The sequence below is a fragment of the Fringilla coelebs genome (genome assembly GCF_963513975.1).
Source record: "Fringilla coelebs genome assembly, chromosome: 23".
Taxonomy (NCBI): Eukaryota; Metazoa; Chordata; class Aves; order Passeriformes; family Fringillidae; genus Fringilla; species Fringilla coelebs.
In genome coordinates this window covers 3,504,682-3,522,769 of record NC_140049.1, presented here as the reverse complement: position 1 = coordinate 3,522,769, position 18,088 = coordinate 3,504,682, and the positions used below count along the sequence as shown (strand labels likewise).

The 18,088-nt window shown below is 48.5% G+C and overlaps 1 protein-coding gene across 1 annotated transcript; it reads left to right on the top strand.

Moving 5' to 3' along the window:
- Window positions 1-320: 320 nt before the first annotated feature.
- On the top strand, window positions 321-11,478 carry RAB29 (RAB29, member RAS oncogene family; the record flags this gene model as incomplete). Its single annotated transcript, XM_084220721.1, has 5 exons — window positions 321-453; window positions 5,082-5,153; window positions 7,125-7,306; window positions 9,247-9,368; window positions 11,361-11,478. Exons 1-5 carry the CDS (start codon window positions 330-332, stop codon window positions 11,476-11,478), a joined length of 618 nt encoding a protein of 205 aa, XP_084076847.1. The 5' UTR covers window positions 321-329.
- Window positions 11,479-18,088: the final 6,610 nt, after the last annotated feature.

The window sequence follows — 18,088 nt, the reverse complement described above, 5'->3', positions numbered from 1 at the left end:
TCTGGGGGCGCAGAGCAGATCCGAGGGCGCACAGAGCACATCTGGAGGCACACACAGCAGGATCGGGGGTGCACAGAGCACATCTGGAAGCGCACAGAGCACATCTGGGGGCGCAGAGCAGATCCGGGGGCGCACAGAGCACATCTGGGGGCGCACAGAGCAGATCCGGGGGCGCACAGAGCCGGATCTGCCGCCCCGGGGGATGTTCCGCATCCGGCGGTGCGCGGGGCCCGCTGCGGCGGAAGGCAGCGAACTACAGATCCCGGCAACCCCGGGAGGCGGCGGCGCTGGCCCGGCCGGGCTCGGCGGAGGAGCGGGGCCGGGCCGGGATGGGGCAGCGCGATCGGATGTTCAAGGTGCTGGTGGTGGGCGACGCCACGGTGGGCAAGACCTCGCTGGTGCAGCGCTACGCCAACGACAGCTTCAACCGGCACTACAAATCCACCGTGGGCGGTGAGCCGGCCCGCCGCCGCGGTACCGGGGCTGCCGGGGGGTACCGGGGGCTACGGGGGGTACCGGGGGGTGCCGGGGCGGTACCGAGGGGTACCCAGTGATTGCCGGGGGATACCGGGGGTCACCGAGTGATTACCGGGGGGTACCGGGGGGTTACCGAGTGATTACCGGGGCTTACCGGGGGTCACCGAGTGATTACCGGGGGGGTTACCGAGTGATTGCCGGGAGGTACCGGGGCTCACCGAGTGATTTCCGGGGGGTACCGGGGGCTACCGAGGGGTACCGGGGAATACCGAGTGATTGCCGGGGGGTACCGGGGGGTACCGGGGGGTTACCGAGTGATTACCAGGGGGTACCGGGGGAATCGGAGTGATTACCGGGGGGTACCGGGGGTTACCGAGTGATTACCGGGGGGTACCGGGGAGTTACCGAGTGATTGCCGGGGGGTATCGGGGGGTACCGGGGGATACTGGGGGGTTACCAAGTGATTACCGGGGGGTACCGGGGGGTACCGGGGATCACCGAGTGATTACCGGGAGGTTACCGAGTGATTACCGGGGGATACCGGGGGGTACCGGGGATCACCGAGTGATTACCGGCGGGTTACCGAGTGATTACCGGGGGGTACCAGGGGGTTCTCGGGGGTTACTGGGGTTCTCGGGGGGTTACCGAGTGATTACCGGCGGGTACCGGGGGGTTACCGAGTGATTACCGGGGGGTACCAGGGGGTTCTCGGGCGTTACTGGGGTTCTCGGGGGGTTACCGAGTGATTACCGGGGGGTACCGGCGGGTTACCGGGCGCTCTCGGGGCTTCGCTGGCGGTTCTCGGGAGTTACCGGGGGTTCCCGGTCGGTTCCCGAGTGGTTATGGGAGGGTTACCGGGGGTTCCCTGGAGGGTCACTGGGGGTTACTTCTGTCCCCCTGCCAGGATTATTTGGGGTGCCCCTACCCCTTGGAATAGCCCCCCCAGGAGCTGTCAGCTGGATAGGCTGAGGTTATAGGCTCAGCTTATCCCAGTCAAACCAGCAGCAGCGCTGGTTTGGCATTAACTGAACAGCCCTGAGCCCTCAGCAGTTTCTGTCCCCCTGCCAGGATTATTTGGGGTGCCCCATCCTTCTCCCAGCCCCTAGAATAGCCTCCCCAGGAGCTGTCAGGTGGATAGGCTGAGGTTCCAGGCTCAGCTTATCCCAGTAAAACCAGCAGCAGCGCTGGTTTGGCATTAATTAAATGGCCCTGGAGCCCCCCAGGAGCTTCTGTCCCCCTTCCAGACTCATTTGGGGTGCCCCTACCCCCTGGAATCACCACCCCGGGAGCTGTAAGCTGGATAGGCTGAGGTTCCAGGCTCAGCTTATCCCAGTAAAACCAGCACCAGGCTTTAGTAGAACAGCCTGGCCTGGCTGCTGGGGTCCAGCAGCTCTTGGGAAGCTTTGGGAGGAGAGGATGGGGCTGAGCAGGATTTGGGTTCTCTGTGTGAATGAATAACCTGGGAGGAGCAGGAGCTGCCGAGGGTTCACCCAGGAAATCTCCCCAGGAACCCAAAGCTGGGGTTGGAGCTGTTGGAATCTCCTGATTCCTGAGCTGAGGGATGGATTAGAGGTGCAGATCTGGAGAGCTCAGAGCTCTGGGCTGTGCCTGCTCTGTCCCTGCAGGAAATGCTGCAGCCTCTTCTCCCTGGGACTTTTATTTTAGTACTTTCTTCCTTGTTTTGGTCAGTTCCAGCCCAGCTGGGTCTGGCTGAAACCCTGACACGTCAGGATGTGAGAAGAGCACAGGGCTTCCCCTTTTGGTCACTGGTGACAGCAGGGATGGGCTGATCCAGCTGGGAAAGGACCTCACAGCTCCCCTGACCCCATAAACAGGGACCCCTTTCCTGTCCCAGGTTATTTTGGGGTGATCCAGCTTGGAAAGGACCTCACAGCTCCTCTGACCCCATAAACAGGGACATCTTTCCCTGTCCCAGGTTATTTTGGGGTGATTCAGCTCAGAAAGGACCTCACAGCTCCTCTGACCCCATAAACAGGGACACCTTTCCCTGCCCCAGGTTATTATGGGGTGATCCAGCTCAGAAAGGTCCTCACAGCTCCTCTGACCCCATAAACAGGGACACTTTTCCCTGCCCCAGGTTATTTTGGGGTGATCCAGCTTGGAAGAGACCTCTCAGTTCTTCTGACCCCATGTGCAGGGACACCTTTCCCTGTCCCAGGTTATTATGGGGTGAATCAGCTCAGAAGAGACCTCACAGCTCCTCTGGCCCCATAAACAGGGACACTTTTCCCTGTCCCAGGTTATTATGGGGTGATTCAGGTGGAAAGGACCTCACAGCTCCTCTGACCCCATAAACAGGAACACCTTTCCCTGCCCCAGGTTATTTTGGGGTGATTCAGCTTGGAAAGGACCTTGGAAACCCTGACACGTCAGGATGTGAGAAGAGCACAGGGCTTCCCCTTTTGGTCACTGGTGACAGCAGGGATGGGCTGGTCCAGCTGGGAAAGGACCTCACAGCTGCTCTGACCCCATGGACAGGGACCCCTTTCCTGCCCCAGGTTATTTTGGGGTGACTCAGCTTGGAAAGGACCTCACAGCTCCTGTGACCCCATAAACAGGGACATCTTTCCCTGTCCCAGGTTATTATGGGGTGATTCAGGTGGAAAGGACCTCACAGCTCCTCTGACCCCATAAACAGGGACACCTTTCCCTGTCCAAGGTTATTATGGGGTGATCCAGCTCAGAAAGGACCTCACAGCTCCTCTGACCCCATGGACAGGGACACCTTTCCCTGTCCCAGGTTATTATGGGGTGATTCAGGTGGAAAGGACCTCACAGCTCCTCTGACCCCATGGACAGGGACACCTTTCCCTGTCCCAGGTTATTATGGGGTGAATCAGCTCAGAAGAGACCTCAAAGCTCCTCTGGCCCCATAAACAGGGACACTTTTCGCTGTCCCAGGTTATTTTGGGGTGATTCAGCTTGGAAAGGACCTTGGAAACCCTGACACGTCAGGATGTGAGAAGAGCACAGGGCTTCCCCTTTTGGTCACTGGTGACAGCAGGGATGGGCTGATCCAGCTTGGAAAGGATCTCTCAGCTCCTCTGACCCCATGGACAGGGACTCCTTTCCTGCCCCAGGTTATTATGGGGTGATTCAGGTGGAAAGGATCTCACAGCTCCTCTGACCCCATAAACAGGGACCCCTTTCCCTGCCCCAGGTTATTATGGGGTGATCCAGCTCGGAAAGGACCTCACAGCTCCTCTGACCCCATAAACAGGGACTCCTTTCCTACCCCAGGTTATTATGGGGTGATTCATCTTGGAAAGGATCTCTCAGCTCCTCTGGCCCCATAAACAGGGACACTTTTCCTGCCCCAGGTTATTTTGGGGTGATTCAGGTGGAAAGGACCTGACAGCTGCTCTGACCCCATAAACAGGGACACCTTTCCCTGTCCCAGGTTATTATGGGGTGATTCAGCTTGGAGAGGACCTTGGAAACCCTGACACGTCAGGATGTGAGAAGAGCACAGGGCTTCCCCTTTTGGTCACTGGTGACAGCAGGGATGGGCTGGTCCAGCTTGGAAAGGATCTCTCAGCTCCTCTGACCCCATGTGCAGGGACACCTTTCCCTGTCCCAGGTTATTTTGGGGTGATTCAGCTCAAAAAGGACCTCACAGCTCCTGTGACCCCATAAACAGGGACATCTTTCCCTGTCCCAGGTTATTATGGGGTGATTCAGCTCAGAAAGGACCTCACAGCTCCCCTGACCCCATAAACAGGGACCCCTTTCCTGCCCCAGGTTATTTTGGGGTGATTCAGCTCAGAAAGGACCTCACAGCTCCTCTGACCCCACAAACAGGGACACCTTTCCTGCCCCAGGTTATTATGGGGTGATCCAGCTTGGAAAGGACCTCACAGCTCCTCTGACCCCATAAACAGGGACACCTTTCCTGCCCCAGGTTATTTTGGGGTGATCCAGCTCAGAAAGGTCCTCACAGCTCCTCTGACCCCATAAACAGGGACACTTTTCCCTGCCCCAGGTTATTTTGGGGTGATCCAGCTTGGAAGAGACCTCTCAGTTCTTCTGACCCCATGTGCAGGGACACCTTTCCCTGTCCCAGGTTATTATGGGGTGAATCAGCTCAGAAGAGACCTCACAGCTCCTCTGGCCCCATAAACAGGGACACTTTTCCCTGTCCCAGGTTATTATGGGGTGATTCAGGTGGAAAGGACCTCACAGCTCCTCTGACCCCATAAACAGGGACACCTTTCCTGCCCCAGGTTATTTTGGGGTGATCCAGCTCAGAAAGGACCTCACAGCTCCTGTGACCCCATAAACAGGGACATCTTTCCCTGTCCCAGGTTATTATGGGGTGATTCAGGTGGAAAGGTCCTCACAGCTCCTCTGACCCCATAAACAGGGACCCCTTTCCCTGTCCCAGGTTGCTCCAAGCCCCATCCAGCCTGGAATTGTGCCGGGGCTGCTGACCCCGGTGCAGGATTTGGGGGGGCTCCGTGGCTGGGTTGGGGCTCTGGGAATTGGGGAGAGGCTGTGCAGGAGCAGCCCCGTGGTGCTGAGCAGCTTTCCTTTCCTTTCCTTTCCTTTCCTTTTCCTTCCTGCATTTTTTGGGAATTCTCCAGTGGATTTTGCCCTGAAGGTGGTTCAGTGGTCGGAGTCGGAGACGGTTCGGCTGCAGCTCTGGGACATTGCAGGTATTGGGAAGGGTTTGTTCTTGTCTCAATGTTTTGGCCTTTTTGGCCTTCCTTTCCCTTTTCCTTTTCCTTTCCCCTTTTCCCTTTCCTTTCCCCTTTTCCTTTCCCCTTTCCCCTTTTCCTTTCCCTCTTCCTTTCCCCTTTTCCTTTCCCCTTTTCCTTTCCCCTTTTCCTTTCCCCTTTTCCCTTTCCTTTCCCTTTCCTTTCCCTTCCCTTTCCTTTCCCCTTTCCTTTCTCCTTTCCCCTTTCCTTTCCCCCTTCCCTTCCCTTCCCTTCCCTTCCCTTCCCTTCCCTTCCCTTCCCTTCCCTTCCCTTCCCTTCCCTTCCCTTCCCTTCCCTTCCCTTCCCTTCCCTTCCCTTCCCTTCCCTTCCCTTCCCTTCCCTTCCCTTCCCTTCCCTCCCCTCCCCTCTTCATTTTTTCTTCCTTTTCTCCCTCCAAAAACAAATCCCATCTCCCTGTGGATTCCAGGGGCAGGGCTGCTCTGCCTTGCTGCCTCCAGCCTGCTGTAGCAATTTCAATATTGAATTAAAAACCCACCTGCAAGGAATGCCCACGGTAATTCCTGCCCAGCCTTTCCCCTCCCTTCCAGAGCAGAGATTGCTCAGCTCCAAATTTTGGGTTAAAATCCAAATTTCTGGCACTGAGGGACAGGATTAGAGGAGCTGGAGAGGGGCAGAGGAAGGGATTTCCCAAATTCCCTGGCTCCAGGGGGCTCTGGGCAGAGCAGCTCTGAAACCCCCCGTGGATGAGGAGCAGGGAGGGACTCAGGGCTGTGGTTTCCTCTGCCTGGGCTGCCTGAGGTTCTTAAAATGGCATCAGGAAGGAGAAGCTGGCAGAGGGAGCAGCACAGCAGGAAACTGCTGCTGGTTTGGGCCCCAAAAAGGAGCTGGGGACGGGGGGCAGAGCTGGCACCGCGCCCCAGGGGTGCCCAGGGACACCCAGGGCACTGGGTTACAGGGGAACAGTGCAAATATTGGGGTGTCCATCCCTGGGTTACAGGGGAACACTGCAGATATTGGGGGATAACACCCCACAGACACACAATCCTCCTGGATAACACCCCCAAACACACAGAGAACATGGATAACACCCCCCAAACACACAATCCACATGGATAACACCCCCAAACACACAATGTATCTGGATAACAGCCCCAAACACACAATCCCCCTGTCTAACACCCCACAGACACAGAGAGAACATGGATAACACCCCATAAACACACAATCCCCTGGGATAACACCCCCAAACACACAGTCCAGCTCTATAACACCCTCAAACACACAATCCAGCTGGATAACACCCCCAAACACACAATCCCTGTGGATAACACCCCCAAACACATGATCCCCCTGGATAACAGCCCCAAACACACAATTTCTCTGAATAACCCCCCAAACACAAAATGTATTAGGATAACAACCCCCAAACACACAATCCCCCTGGATAACACCCCCAAACACACAATCCCCATGGATAACACCCCGAAACACACAATGTACTCAATAACACCCCCAAACACACAATGTATTAGGATAACACCCCCAAACACACAATCCCTCTGGATAACACCCCGAAACACACAGCCAACCTGGATAACACCCCCAAACACACAGAGAACATGGAAAACACCCCCAAGCACACAATGTACTGAATAACACCCCCAAACCCACAATCCCCCTGGATAACACCCCCAAACACACAAAGAGAACATGGATAACACCCCCAAACACACAATGTACTGAATAACACCCCCAAACACACAATCCCCCTGCATAACACCCACAAACACACAATCCAGCTGGATAACACCCCCAAATACACAATGTATTATTAGGATAACACCCCCAAACACACAATCCCCCTGGATAACACCCCCCCCAAACCCACCATTTCTCTAACTAAACCCCCCCAAACCCCCCATTTCTCTAACTAAACCCCCCAAACCCCCCCCTGGCTGTCCCCCCCAGGGCAGGAGCGTTTCACCTCCATGACCCGCCTGTACTACCGGGAGGCCGCCGCCTGCCTGGTGCTGTTCGATGTCACCAACAGCGGCACCTTCGGCAGCAGCCGCCGCTGGAAGCAGGACCTGGACAGCAAAGTGCTGCTGCCCGACGGCAGCGCCGTGCCCTGCCTGCTGCTGGCCAACAAGGTGGGCACGGGGGGCTGGGGGGTTTGGGGGGTTTATGGGGTTTTTATGGGGTTTTTGGGTGGGTTTATATGGGGTTTGGGTGTTTCTGTGCGGGTTTGGGTGTTTTTTATGTGGGTTTTTGGTGTGTTTCTGTGTGCGTTTTTGTGTGTTCCTCTGCGTTTCTGTGTGTGTTTGTATGAGTTTTGTGTGTTTCTGTGTGTGTTTGTAGGGTTTCTGTGTGTGTTTGTATGAGTTTTGTGTGTTTCTGTGTGTGTTTGTATGAGTTTTGTGTGTTTCTGTGTGTGTTTGTATGAGTTTTGTGTATTTCTGTGTGGGTTTGTATGAGTTTTGTGTGTTTCTGTGTGTGTTTGTAGGGTTTCTGTGTGTGTTTGTATGAGTTTTGTGTGTTTCTGTGTGTGTTTGTATGGTTTTTGTGTGTTTCTGTGTGTGTTTGTATGGTTTTTGTGTGTTTCTGTGTGGGTTTCTGTGAGTTTTGTGTGTTTCTGTGTGTGTTTGTATGGTTTTTCTGTGTTTCTATGTGTGTTTGTATGGTTTTTCTGTGTTTCTGTGTGTGTTTGTATGAGTTTTGTGTGTTTCTGTGTGTGTTTGTGTGGTTTTTGTGTGTTTCTCTATGGGTTTGTATAGTTTTTTGTGGGCTTCTGTGTGGGTTTTTGTGTTTCTGTGCAGGTTTGGGATGGGGTGGGGTTGGGGAGGGGAGGCAGGTTTGGGATGGGGGATGAGGGTGGGGAGGCAAGTTTGGATTGGGATGGGGTTGGGGAGGCAGATTTGGGATGGGGTTGGGGAGGCAGATTTGGGATGGGATGGGGTTGGGGAGGCAGATTTGGGGTGAGGTATGAGGATGGGGAGGTAGGTTTGGGATGAGGCTGGGGAGGCAGATTTGGAATGGGATGGGGTTGGGAAGGCAGGTTTGGGATGGGGATGAGGCTGGGGAGGCAGGTTTGGGATGGGATGGGGTTGGGGAGGCAGGTTTGGGGTGAGGGACGAGATTGGGGAGGCAGATTTGGGATGGGGTTGGGGAGGCAGATTTGGGATAAGGGATGAGGCTGGGGAGGGGAGGCAGGCTTGGGATGGGGATGAGGCAGGGGAGGCAGATTTGGGATGAGGGACGAGGTTGGGGAGGCAGATTTGGGGTTAGGGATGAAGTTGGGGAGGCAGATTTGGGATAAGGGATGAGGCAGGGGAGGCAGATTTGGTATTGGGCTGGGGAGGCAGGTTTGGGGCAAAGGACAAGGCTGGGGAGGCAGGTTTGGGGTGGGGGACGAGGTTGGGGAGGCAGATTTGGGATGGGGGATGAGGCTGAGGAGGCAGATTTGGGATGGGATGAGGCTGGGGAGACAGATTTGGGACGGAGGATAAGGTTGAGGAGGCAGATTTGGGAAAGGGATGAGGTTGGAGAGGCAGATTTGGGATAAGGGATGAGGTTGGAGAGGCAGGTTTGGGGTGAGGGATGAAGTTGGGGAGGCAGATTTGGGATGGGGTTGGGGAGGCAGGTTTGGGACGAGGCAGGGGAGGCGGGTTTGGGATAAGGGATGCTGCTGGAAGCTCCATTCCAGGCGTGCTTGGCTGAGGTGTGTCCATGAAGGAATTCCTGCTTGCAACACCCGGGACAGCCTTGCCCTGGGAGCTGGCCGGGCTGAGCCGCCTCCCACAGCCCCAAAATCGGGGAGAAATCCCCCCCTGGCAGGAGTGACCCCAAAAATCCACGGCTGCCCCATGGCTGGGGCGTCCCAGGGCAGCTGGGGCAGCCGTGGAGATGGGCAGGAGAGTTTTAATTTTAATTTTAATTTTAATTTTAATTTTAATTTTAATTTTAATTTTGATTTTGATTTGAATTCCTCATCCCCACTCCAGGGCAGGGGAGATGAGGAATAATTGAGATCCCTGCAGCCCGGGGCAGGGAGGGCTCCGGGGCCCTGAAATGCCCCAATTGTGCCCTGCAGTGTGACCTGGCCCCCTGGGCTGTCAGCAGGGAGGAGATCGATCGCTTCAGCAAGGAAAACGGATTTACAGGCTGGGTGGAGACCTCGGTGAAGGAAAACAAAAACATCAACGAGGCCATGAGGTGGGAGCAGCGCCTGGGGGGGCTGAGGGTCCCCAGGAGCGGGGAAGAGATGGGAATCTGGGAATTCTTCATGTGAAGAAGAGTTAGAAGGTTCTTGTGATAATAAATAAATAAATAAGTAAATAAGTAAATAAATAAATAAATAAATAAATAAATAAATAAATAAAATAATAGTAATAGTAATAATAGTAATAATAATATAATATATTATAATAATATATAATAATCATATTAATAAATAATAATAAATAAATAATAAATACGCCTTCCATGTTTCAGAAGGATGAATTATTATTTTATTATATATATTATATTAATATATATAGTATTTTAGTATATTATAATATATATTATAATATATAATAATTATAATAATTTATAGTAATAAATCAGCCTTCCATGTTTCATAAGGCTGAATTATTTTATTATATATATATATAATATTAATATATTTTTATAGTATTTTAATGTATTATAATATATAATACGTTATATAATATATAATAATTATATAATTATAATATATTATAATAGTAATAATTTTTAATAATAAAAATAATAAATCAGCCTTCCATGTTTCATAAGGCTGATTTATTATTTTATTATATATATTATATTAATATATATATATTTAAAGTATTTTAATATATTATAATATATTATATAATATATAATAATTATAATAATTTATAATAAAAATAATAAATCAGCCTTCCATGTTTCCTAAGGCTGATTTATTATTTTATTATATATATAATATTAATATATATTTATAGTATTTTAATATACTATAATATATAATAATTATAATAATTATAATAATTTATAATAAATAAATAATAAATCAGCCTTCCATGTCTCATAAGGCTGATTTATTATATTATTATATATTATATTAAAATATCAATATTTCTATTCTTTAATATATTATATTTATATATATTCTTTAAATCTAGAAATTATATTATTTTATATATATAATATATATGAATTATAAATTTATAAATACATAATATTTATACATTTATATATAAAATATGTAAATATTATATTTATAAAATTATATTATATATAAAAATATACAAAATTATATCTATAAAACCCCCTGGCAGAGCCCGAGGATCCTGGGCAGAGAGGGCAGGGGCAGAACACAGCTTGGCTTTTTAAATTTTTTATTTCTTTTTTGCACTGCCCAACTCTAAAAAAATCCATCTCCAGCACCTGTGAGCTTGGCTTTTGTAATTATTATTTATTTTCTGCAGTGCCCAACTCTACAAATACATCTCCAACAGTTGTGAGCTTGGGTTTTTTATTTTTTATTTCTTTTCTGCACTTCCCAACTTTCTGCAAATCATCTCCCACATTTCTGAGCTTTGTTTTTTATTTATTTCTTTTCTGCACTGCCCAACTCTAACAATCCATCTCCAACACTTCTGAGCTTTGCTTTTTTATTTTTTATTTGTCTTCTGCATTGCCCAAATCTCTACAAATCATCTCCAACACTTCTGAGCTTGGCTTTTAAAATTATTATTTCTTTTCTGCACTGCTCAACTCTACAAATCCATTTCCTGCACTTTTGAGCTTTGCTTTTTATTTTTTCTTCATTTTCTGCACTGCCCAACTCTCCAAATCCATCTCCAGCACCTGTGAGCTTTGCTTTTTCATTTTTGGTTTCTTTTCTGCCGTGCCCAACTCTACAAATGCATTCCCCACATTTCTGAGCTTTGTTTTTTATTTATTTCTTTTCTGCACTGCCCAACTCTAAAAATCCATCTCCAGCACTTGTGATCTTGGCTTTTTTATTTTTTGTTTCTTTTCTGCACTGCCCAACTCTCCAAATCCAACACAAATCCATCTCCAACACTTCTGAGCTTGGGTTTTTCATTTTTTTATTTCTTTTCTGCACTGCCCAATGCTACTGATTAAAAAATAACCCAAAAACCAAAAACCAATCAAAAATAACCAAACTCAATCCTGGCACTCCCTGCCCAGGGTTCTGATCGAGAAGATGATGTCCTCGAGCTCGGGGGACGGCAGCTCCGGCCCCGCCGGCACCGGGGATTACATCAACATCCAGGAGAGCTCCGCGCCCGGCTGGGGCTGCTGCTGACCACACACTGCTGCCCTGGCTGCTCCTCATCCTCACCATCATCATCGTCATCATCGTCATCATCGTCATCATCATCATCGTCATCATCATCGTCATCGTCACCATCATCATCAACATCCAGGAGAGCTCCTCGCCCGGCTGGGGCTGCTGCTGACACACCCACACTGCTGCCCTGGCTGCTCACCATCATCATCATCATCACCATCATCATCATCATCGTCATCATCATCGTCATCATCATCATCACCATCATCGTCATCATCGTCACCATCATCATCAACATCCAGGAGAGCTCCGCGCCCGGCTGGGGCTGCTGCTGAAACACCGACACTGCTGCCCTGGCTGCTCATCATCATCACCATCATCATCATCATCGTCATCATCATCATCGTGATCATCATCGTCATCGTCACCATCATCATCAACATCCAGGAGAGCTCCGCGCCCGGCTGGGGCTGCTGCTGAAACACCCACACTGCTGCCCTGGCTCCTCCTCATCCTCACCATCATCATAGTCACCATTGTGATCATCATCATCATCGTCACCATCATCATCATCGTCATCATCCTCACCATCATCATCATCGTGATCATCATCAGCCTGCTGCTGAAGCACACGCTGCTGCCCTGGCTGCTCACCATCATCATCGTCACCATCATCATCATCATCATCATCATCATCGTCATCATCAGGGTCACCTTTCCCTGGACTCGCCCTGGTTTGGGGTTTTTCCCTGTGGTTCTGAACGTTTGGGGCCGTTTGCTCAGCACAGCCCTGGGAGGGAGCGGGGGGAAGAGGAGGGGGAACATCCCTGAGCTCGAATGTCCCCGAGCTGGGAACGTCCTTGATTTGGGAACATCCCTGAGCTGGGAACATCCCTGAGCTGGGAATATCCGTGAGCTGGGAATGTCCCTGATTTGGGAATGTCCCTGATTTAGGAATATCCCTGAGCTGGGAACAGCCCTGATTTAGGAATATCCCTGAGCTGGGAATATTCCTCATTTTGAATATCCCTCATTTGGGAATATTCCTGATTTGGGAATATTCCTAATTTTGGGAATATTCCTGATCTGAGAATATTCCTCATTGGAAATATTCCTCTTTTTGAATATTCCTCTTTTTTAGTATTCCTCTTTTTTAGTATTCCTCTTCTTGAATATTCCCCTTCTTGAATATTCCTCTTTTTGAATATTCCTCTTTCTGAATATCCCTCTTTTTGAATATTCCTCTTTCTGAATATCCCTCATTTGGGAATATTCCTCTTTTTGACTACCCCTCCTTGGGAATATTCCTCATTTTCTCTGCTGCTCTGCTGGAGCACAATCCATATCCAAGCAGTGCCTTGGATTACATTGAATTTTTTAATTTTTTTTTTTTTAATTTTGAGCACTTCTCCCTCTGGCAGTGCTGGCCTGGGCTGTCAGAGGGATTTTGTCACTTTCTGCACCTTTTGGGGACATCCCAGGAGTGCCCCAGACCTGCTGAGGATGAGGAGCTGGGAGTGCTGAGGTCAGCCCTGTGCAATTCCGGGGGATGCTGGCACCTGGAGCGGCACAGCAGAGAGCAGAGACCCCAAAATCTGCTCAGGAGCGGCACAGCAGAGAGCAGGGACCCCAAAATCTGCTCAGGAGCAGCACAGCAGAGAGCAGAGACCCCAAAATCTGCTCAGGAGCAGCACAGCCCCCTCCCCTGGGAGCAGGGACCCCAAAATCTGCTCAGGAGCAGCACAGCCCCCTCCCCTGGGAGCAGGGACCCCAAAATTTGGTCAGGACCTGCTCCTGCCCTCCCTGGAGGAGCTGGATTCTCCCTATAGAGCTGAAATCCCAAAATTTGGTCAGGAACTGCTTCTGCCCTCCTGGATCAGCACAATCCTCATTATTTGGGTTTTCCCTGTAGAGCAGAGACCCCAAAATTTGGTCAGGAGTTGCTGGGTCCTCCCTGTAGAGCTGAAATCCCAAAATCTGCTCAGGAACTGCTCTGCCCTTCCTGGACCAGAACAATCCCCACTATTTGAGTTTTCCCTATGGAGCAGAAACCCCAAAATCTGCTCAGGAGCTGCTCCTGCCCTACCAGAACAATCCCCACTCTCCTGGTGAGCAGAGACCCCAAAATTTGGTCAGGAGTTTCTCCTGCCCTTCCTGGACCAGAACAATCTTCACTATTTGGGTTCTCCCTGTGGAGTAAGACCCCAAAATTTGGTCAGGAGTTGATGGGTTCTCCCTGCAGAGCAAAAATCCCAAAATTTGGTCAGGAATTGCTCTGCCCTCCCTGGAGGAGCACAATCCTCACTATTTGGATTTTCCCTGTGGAGCAGAAACCCCAAAATTTGCTCAGGAGCTGCTCCTGCCCTCCTGGACCAGAACAATCCCCACTCCCCTGTGGAGTAGAAACCCCAAAATCTGCTCAGGAACTGCTCTGCCCTCCTGGACCAGCACCATCCCCACTATTTGGGTTCTCTCTGTGGAGCAAGACCCCAAAATTTGGTGAGGAGCTGCTCTGCCCTTCCTGGAGCAGCACAAACCTCACTCAGCTGTGGAGCAGAAACCCCAAAATTTGATCAGGGACTGTCCTGCCCTACCAGAACAATCCCCATTATTTGGGTTTTCCCTGTGGAGCAGAAACCCCAAAATTTGGTCAGGAGTTGCTGGGTCCTCTCTGTACAGCAAAAACCCCAAAATTTGGTCAGGAGCTGCTCCTGCCCTCCTGGAGGAGCTGGATTCTCCCTGTGGAGCAGAAACCCCAAAATTTGCTCAGGAACTGCTCCTGCCCTTCTTGGACCAGCACAATCCTCATTATTTGAGTTCTCCCTGTGGAGCAAGACCCCAAAATTTGGTCAGGAACTGCTCTGCCCTTGCTGGAGGAGCTGGATTCTCCCTGTGGAGCAGAAATCCCAAAATTTGGTCAGGAGTTTCTCCTGCCCTTCCTGGACCAGAACAATCCCCACTATTTGAGTTTTCTCTGTGGAGCAGAGACCCCAAAATTTGGTCAGGAGTTGCTGGGTCCTTCGTGTAGAGCAGAAACCCCAAAATTTGGTCAGGAACTGCTCCTGCCCTACCAGAACAATCCCCACTCTCCTGGTGAGTAGAGACCCCAAAATTTAGTCAAGAATTACTGGGTCCTCTCTCTGTGGAGCAGAGACCCCAAAATCTGCTCAGGAACTGCTCTGCCCTCCTGGATCAGCACAATCCCCACTATTTGGGTTCTCCCTGTGGAGTAAGACCCCAAAATGTGGTCAGGAACTGTCCTGCCCTATCAGAACAATCCCCATTATTTGGGTTTTCTCTGTGGAGCAGAGACCCCAGAATTTGGTCAGGAGTTGCTGGGTCCTCTCTGTAGAGCAGAAACCCCAAAATTTGGTCAGGAACTGCTCCTGCCCTACCAGAACAATCCCCACTCTCCTGGTGAGCAGAGACCCCAAAATTTGGTGAGGAGTTGCTCCTGCCCTTCCTGGACCAGAACAATCCCCACTATTTGGGTTCTCCCTGTAGAGCAGAGACCCCAAAATTGATCAGGAGCTGCTCCTGCCCTTCCTGGACCAGCACAATCCCCACTATTTGGGTCCTCCCTGTAGAGCAGAAACCCCAAAACTTGGTCAGGAACTGCTCCTGCCCTTCCTGGAGGAGCTGGATTCTCCCTTTGGAGCAAGACCCCAAAATCTGCTCAGGAGTTGCTGGGTCCTCCCTGTGGAGCAGAAATCCCAAAATTTGCTCAGGAACTGCTCTGCCCTCCTGGACCAGAACCATCCCCACTATTTGAGTTTTCCCTATGGAGCAGAAATCCCAAAATTTGGTCAGGAGTTTCTCCTGCCCTCCTGGATCAGCACAATCTTCACTATTTGGGTTCTCCCTGTGGAGCAAGACCCCAAAATCTGCTCAGGAGTTGCTGGGTCCTCCCTGTAGAGCTGAAATCCCAAAATTTGATCAGGAACTGCTCCTGCCCTACCAGAACAATCCCCACTCCCCTGGTGAGTAGAGACCCCAAAATTTAGTCAAGAATTACTGGGTCCTCTCTCTGTAGAGCAGAAACCCCAAAATCTGCTCAGGAGTTTCTCCTGCCCTCCTGGACCAGAACAATCCCCACTATTTGGGTTTTCCCTGTAGAGCAGAGACCCCAAAATTAATCAGGAGCTGCTCCTGCCCTTCCTGGAGTTGCTGGATTCTCCCTGTGGAGCAGAGACCCCAAAATCTGCTCAGGAGCTGCTCCTGCCCTTGCTGGATCTTCACTATTTGGGTTCTCCCTGTGGAGCAAAAACCCAAAAATCTGCTCAGGAGTTGCTGGGTCCTCCCTGTAGAGCAGAAACCCCAAAATCTGCTCAGGAGCTGCTCTGCCCTCCTGGAGCAGCCCCATCCCCACTCTTTGGGTTCTCCCTGTGCAGCCCAAACCCCAAAATCCGCTCAGCATTTATTTCCTGCTGCCCCTCTGGGGCTGTAAATAATTCCCTTTTCTGGCCCCTTTTTGGGGCCATCCCAAAGGGCTTTTGGCAAGTGCTGCTCAATTGCCTTCCCTGGAGGAAACAGCCCCCTAAAAACCCCCCTGCTGCTTTAGTGGGGCTGGGGAGGAGGAAAAATCAAATTTATGGGATGAGAGGAAAGGAAGGAACCGCTCCCCATTCCCCTCTGGGGCCACTTTCCCCCAAGCATCCCAAATTTGGTGGTTGGAGAGAAGTTCTGGCTAAAAAATTGGTAGAAATTGAAGAGAATTTATGGGAAATTCACATTTCAGAGCTGGAATTTTGTGTGTTTAATTCTGGGTTTGCTGTTGCAGGATTTTGTGATGGGACAGAATTGACTTGCTCACTTTTTGGGATTGAATTTTAGCAAAAAAATCTTCAATAATTGGGATTTTTTTACCTCATTAACTCACCCTGCTCCTGTTTTGGATTTTAGTAAAAAGTTTCAATAATTGGGATTTTTTTACATCCTTAACTCATCCTGCTCACATTTTGGGTTTGGATTTCAGCAAAAAGTGTCAAAAATTGGGATTTTTTTTTCCTCATTAACTCACCCTGTTCATATTTTGGGTTTAAATTTTAGCAAAAAGTCTTCAAAAATTGGGATTTTTTACCTCCTTAACCCGAAACAGGACCAGAAATTGCTGTGTCCTGCTGAATTAGGTAAATGATTTTAATTTTTTCATTTTTATATAAATGGAGGAGTTGGTAAAACTGAAAAAAAAAAAAAATCTGAGTTTTCATTCTCTGGAGCTGGAAAGAATTTCAAACTGAACGGTTTGGGGTTGAGAAAATTGGAATTATTTGTGCTGCAGTTTTTAATGCAAAGCTGAAATACCTGGGCTGTGCAAATATTGCCAAATTTGGGGTTAGAAGCACTTAAAAATATCATTTTCTGCACCCAGGGAGAAGTGGTTGGCAACAAAATGGGTGAATTTTGCTTCATTGTCTTAAACAAAAAATAAACCCACAAAAAACATTTTAAAAAAACCCAAAACAAAACAAAAAAACCCCACCAAAAACCCCAAAAAACCAAAAAACCCCCCCCAAAATGTCTTTTAATCCTGTAAATATTTCATCCTATAAATATTTCCAGTTCTTTTCAGAACACAAGAGAAATGCCTGATTTTTTTAAAGTTTTTTTAAGGTTCAGGTGTTATTTATTGATTTTTTTGTGTACTGGAAATGGTTCAGCCGAGAGGTGGAAAATCCTGCCCAGAGCAGCTGAAAATTCTGAAAATTCCCAATTCCTGCTCCACCCCATGGAGCCAAAACAGAGAATGGAATTAAATCAAATTCTCCCAAAATTTTTGTCATTTTTTTGTCATTTTTTTGTAATTTTTTTTGGTAATTTTTCATAATTTTTCCTACAATTTTTTATATTTTTTTAAATTTTTCCTACAGTTTTTTGTAGGAAATTTGTAGGAAATATCCTCAAATATTTTTATTTTTTTTGTATTTTCCCCTTACAAATCTGACATTATTTATATCCTCAATTATGGAGTGTGTGGGTGGGAAGGAATTCCCATTTCCAGGGATCCAGGATAATAAAATTGGACATTTCTTTGGATAAAATCTAATTTTTTTTTAATAATCTATTTTAAAAAAATTATTTCTGTGCTGCCCTTTGGTTTCCAGCCCCAGCTGTGCCTTGGGGAGGTTTTTATTATTTTTTTCTGTTGGTTAACAGCTGAAAAAATTCAAAATAAAACCCCCCACAAAAGGAAGAGTCGTTGCTTGAGCTGGGTGAAAACAAAACCAACAGGAAAACGATTTTTGTGCAGCTGGGGAAAATCTCCTGTGCTTAAAAAAAATCCAAATAAACCCAAAAAAAGCCCCAGGATTAAAGGGGCAGAGTGGGAGGAGCAGGGGAGGTGCCCAGCTGAACAAATTCTGGTTTTTAAAACCCAAAATTATTTTTAAAAATTCATTATTAAAAAAATTATTATTTAAAAAATTATCATTATATTAAAAAAATTTTAAACCCAGAATGATTTTAAAAAATTATTATTAAAAATTATTATTTTAAAAAATTATCATTATATTTAAAACATTTTGAAACCCAGAATGATTTTTTAAATTAATATTTTTAAAAATTATTATATTAAAAATATTTAAACCCAGAATTATTTTTAAAATTATTTTCACAATTATCACTA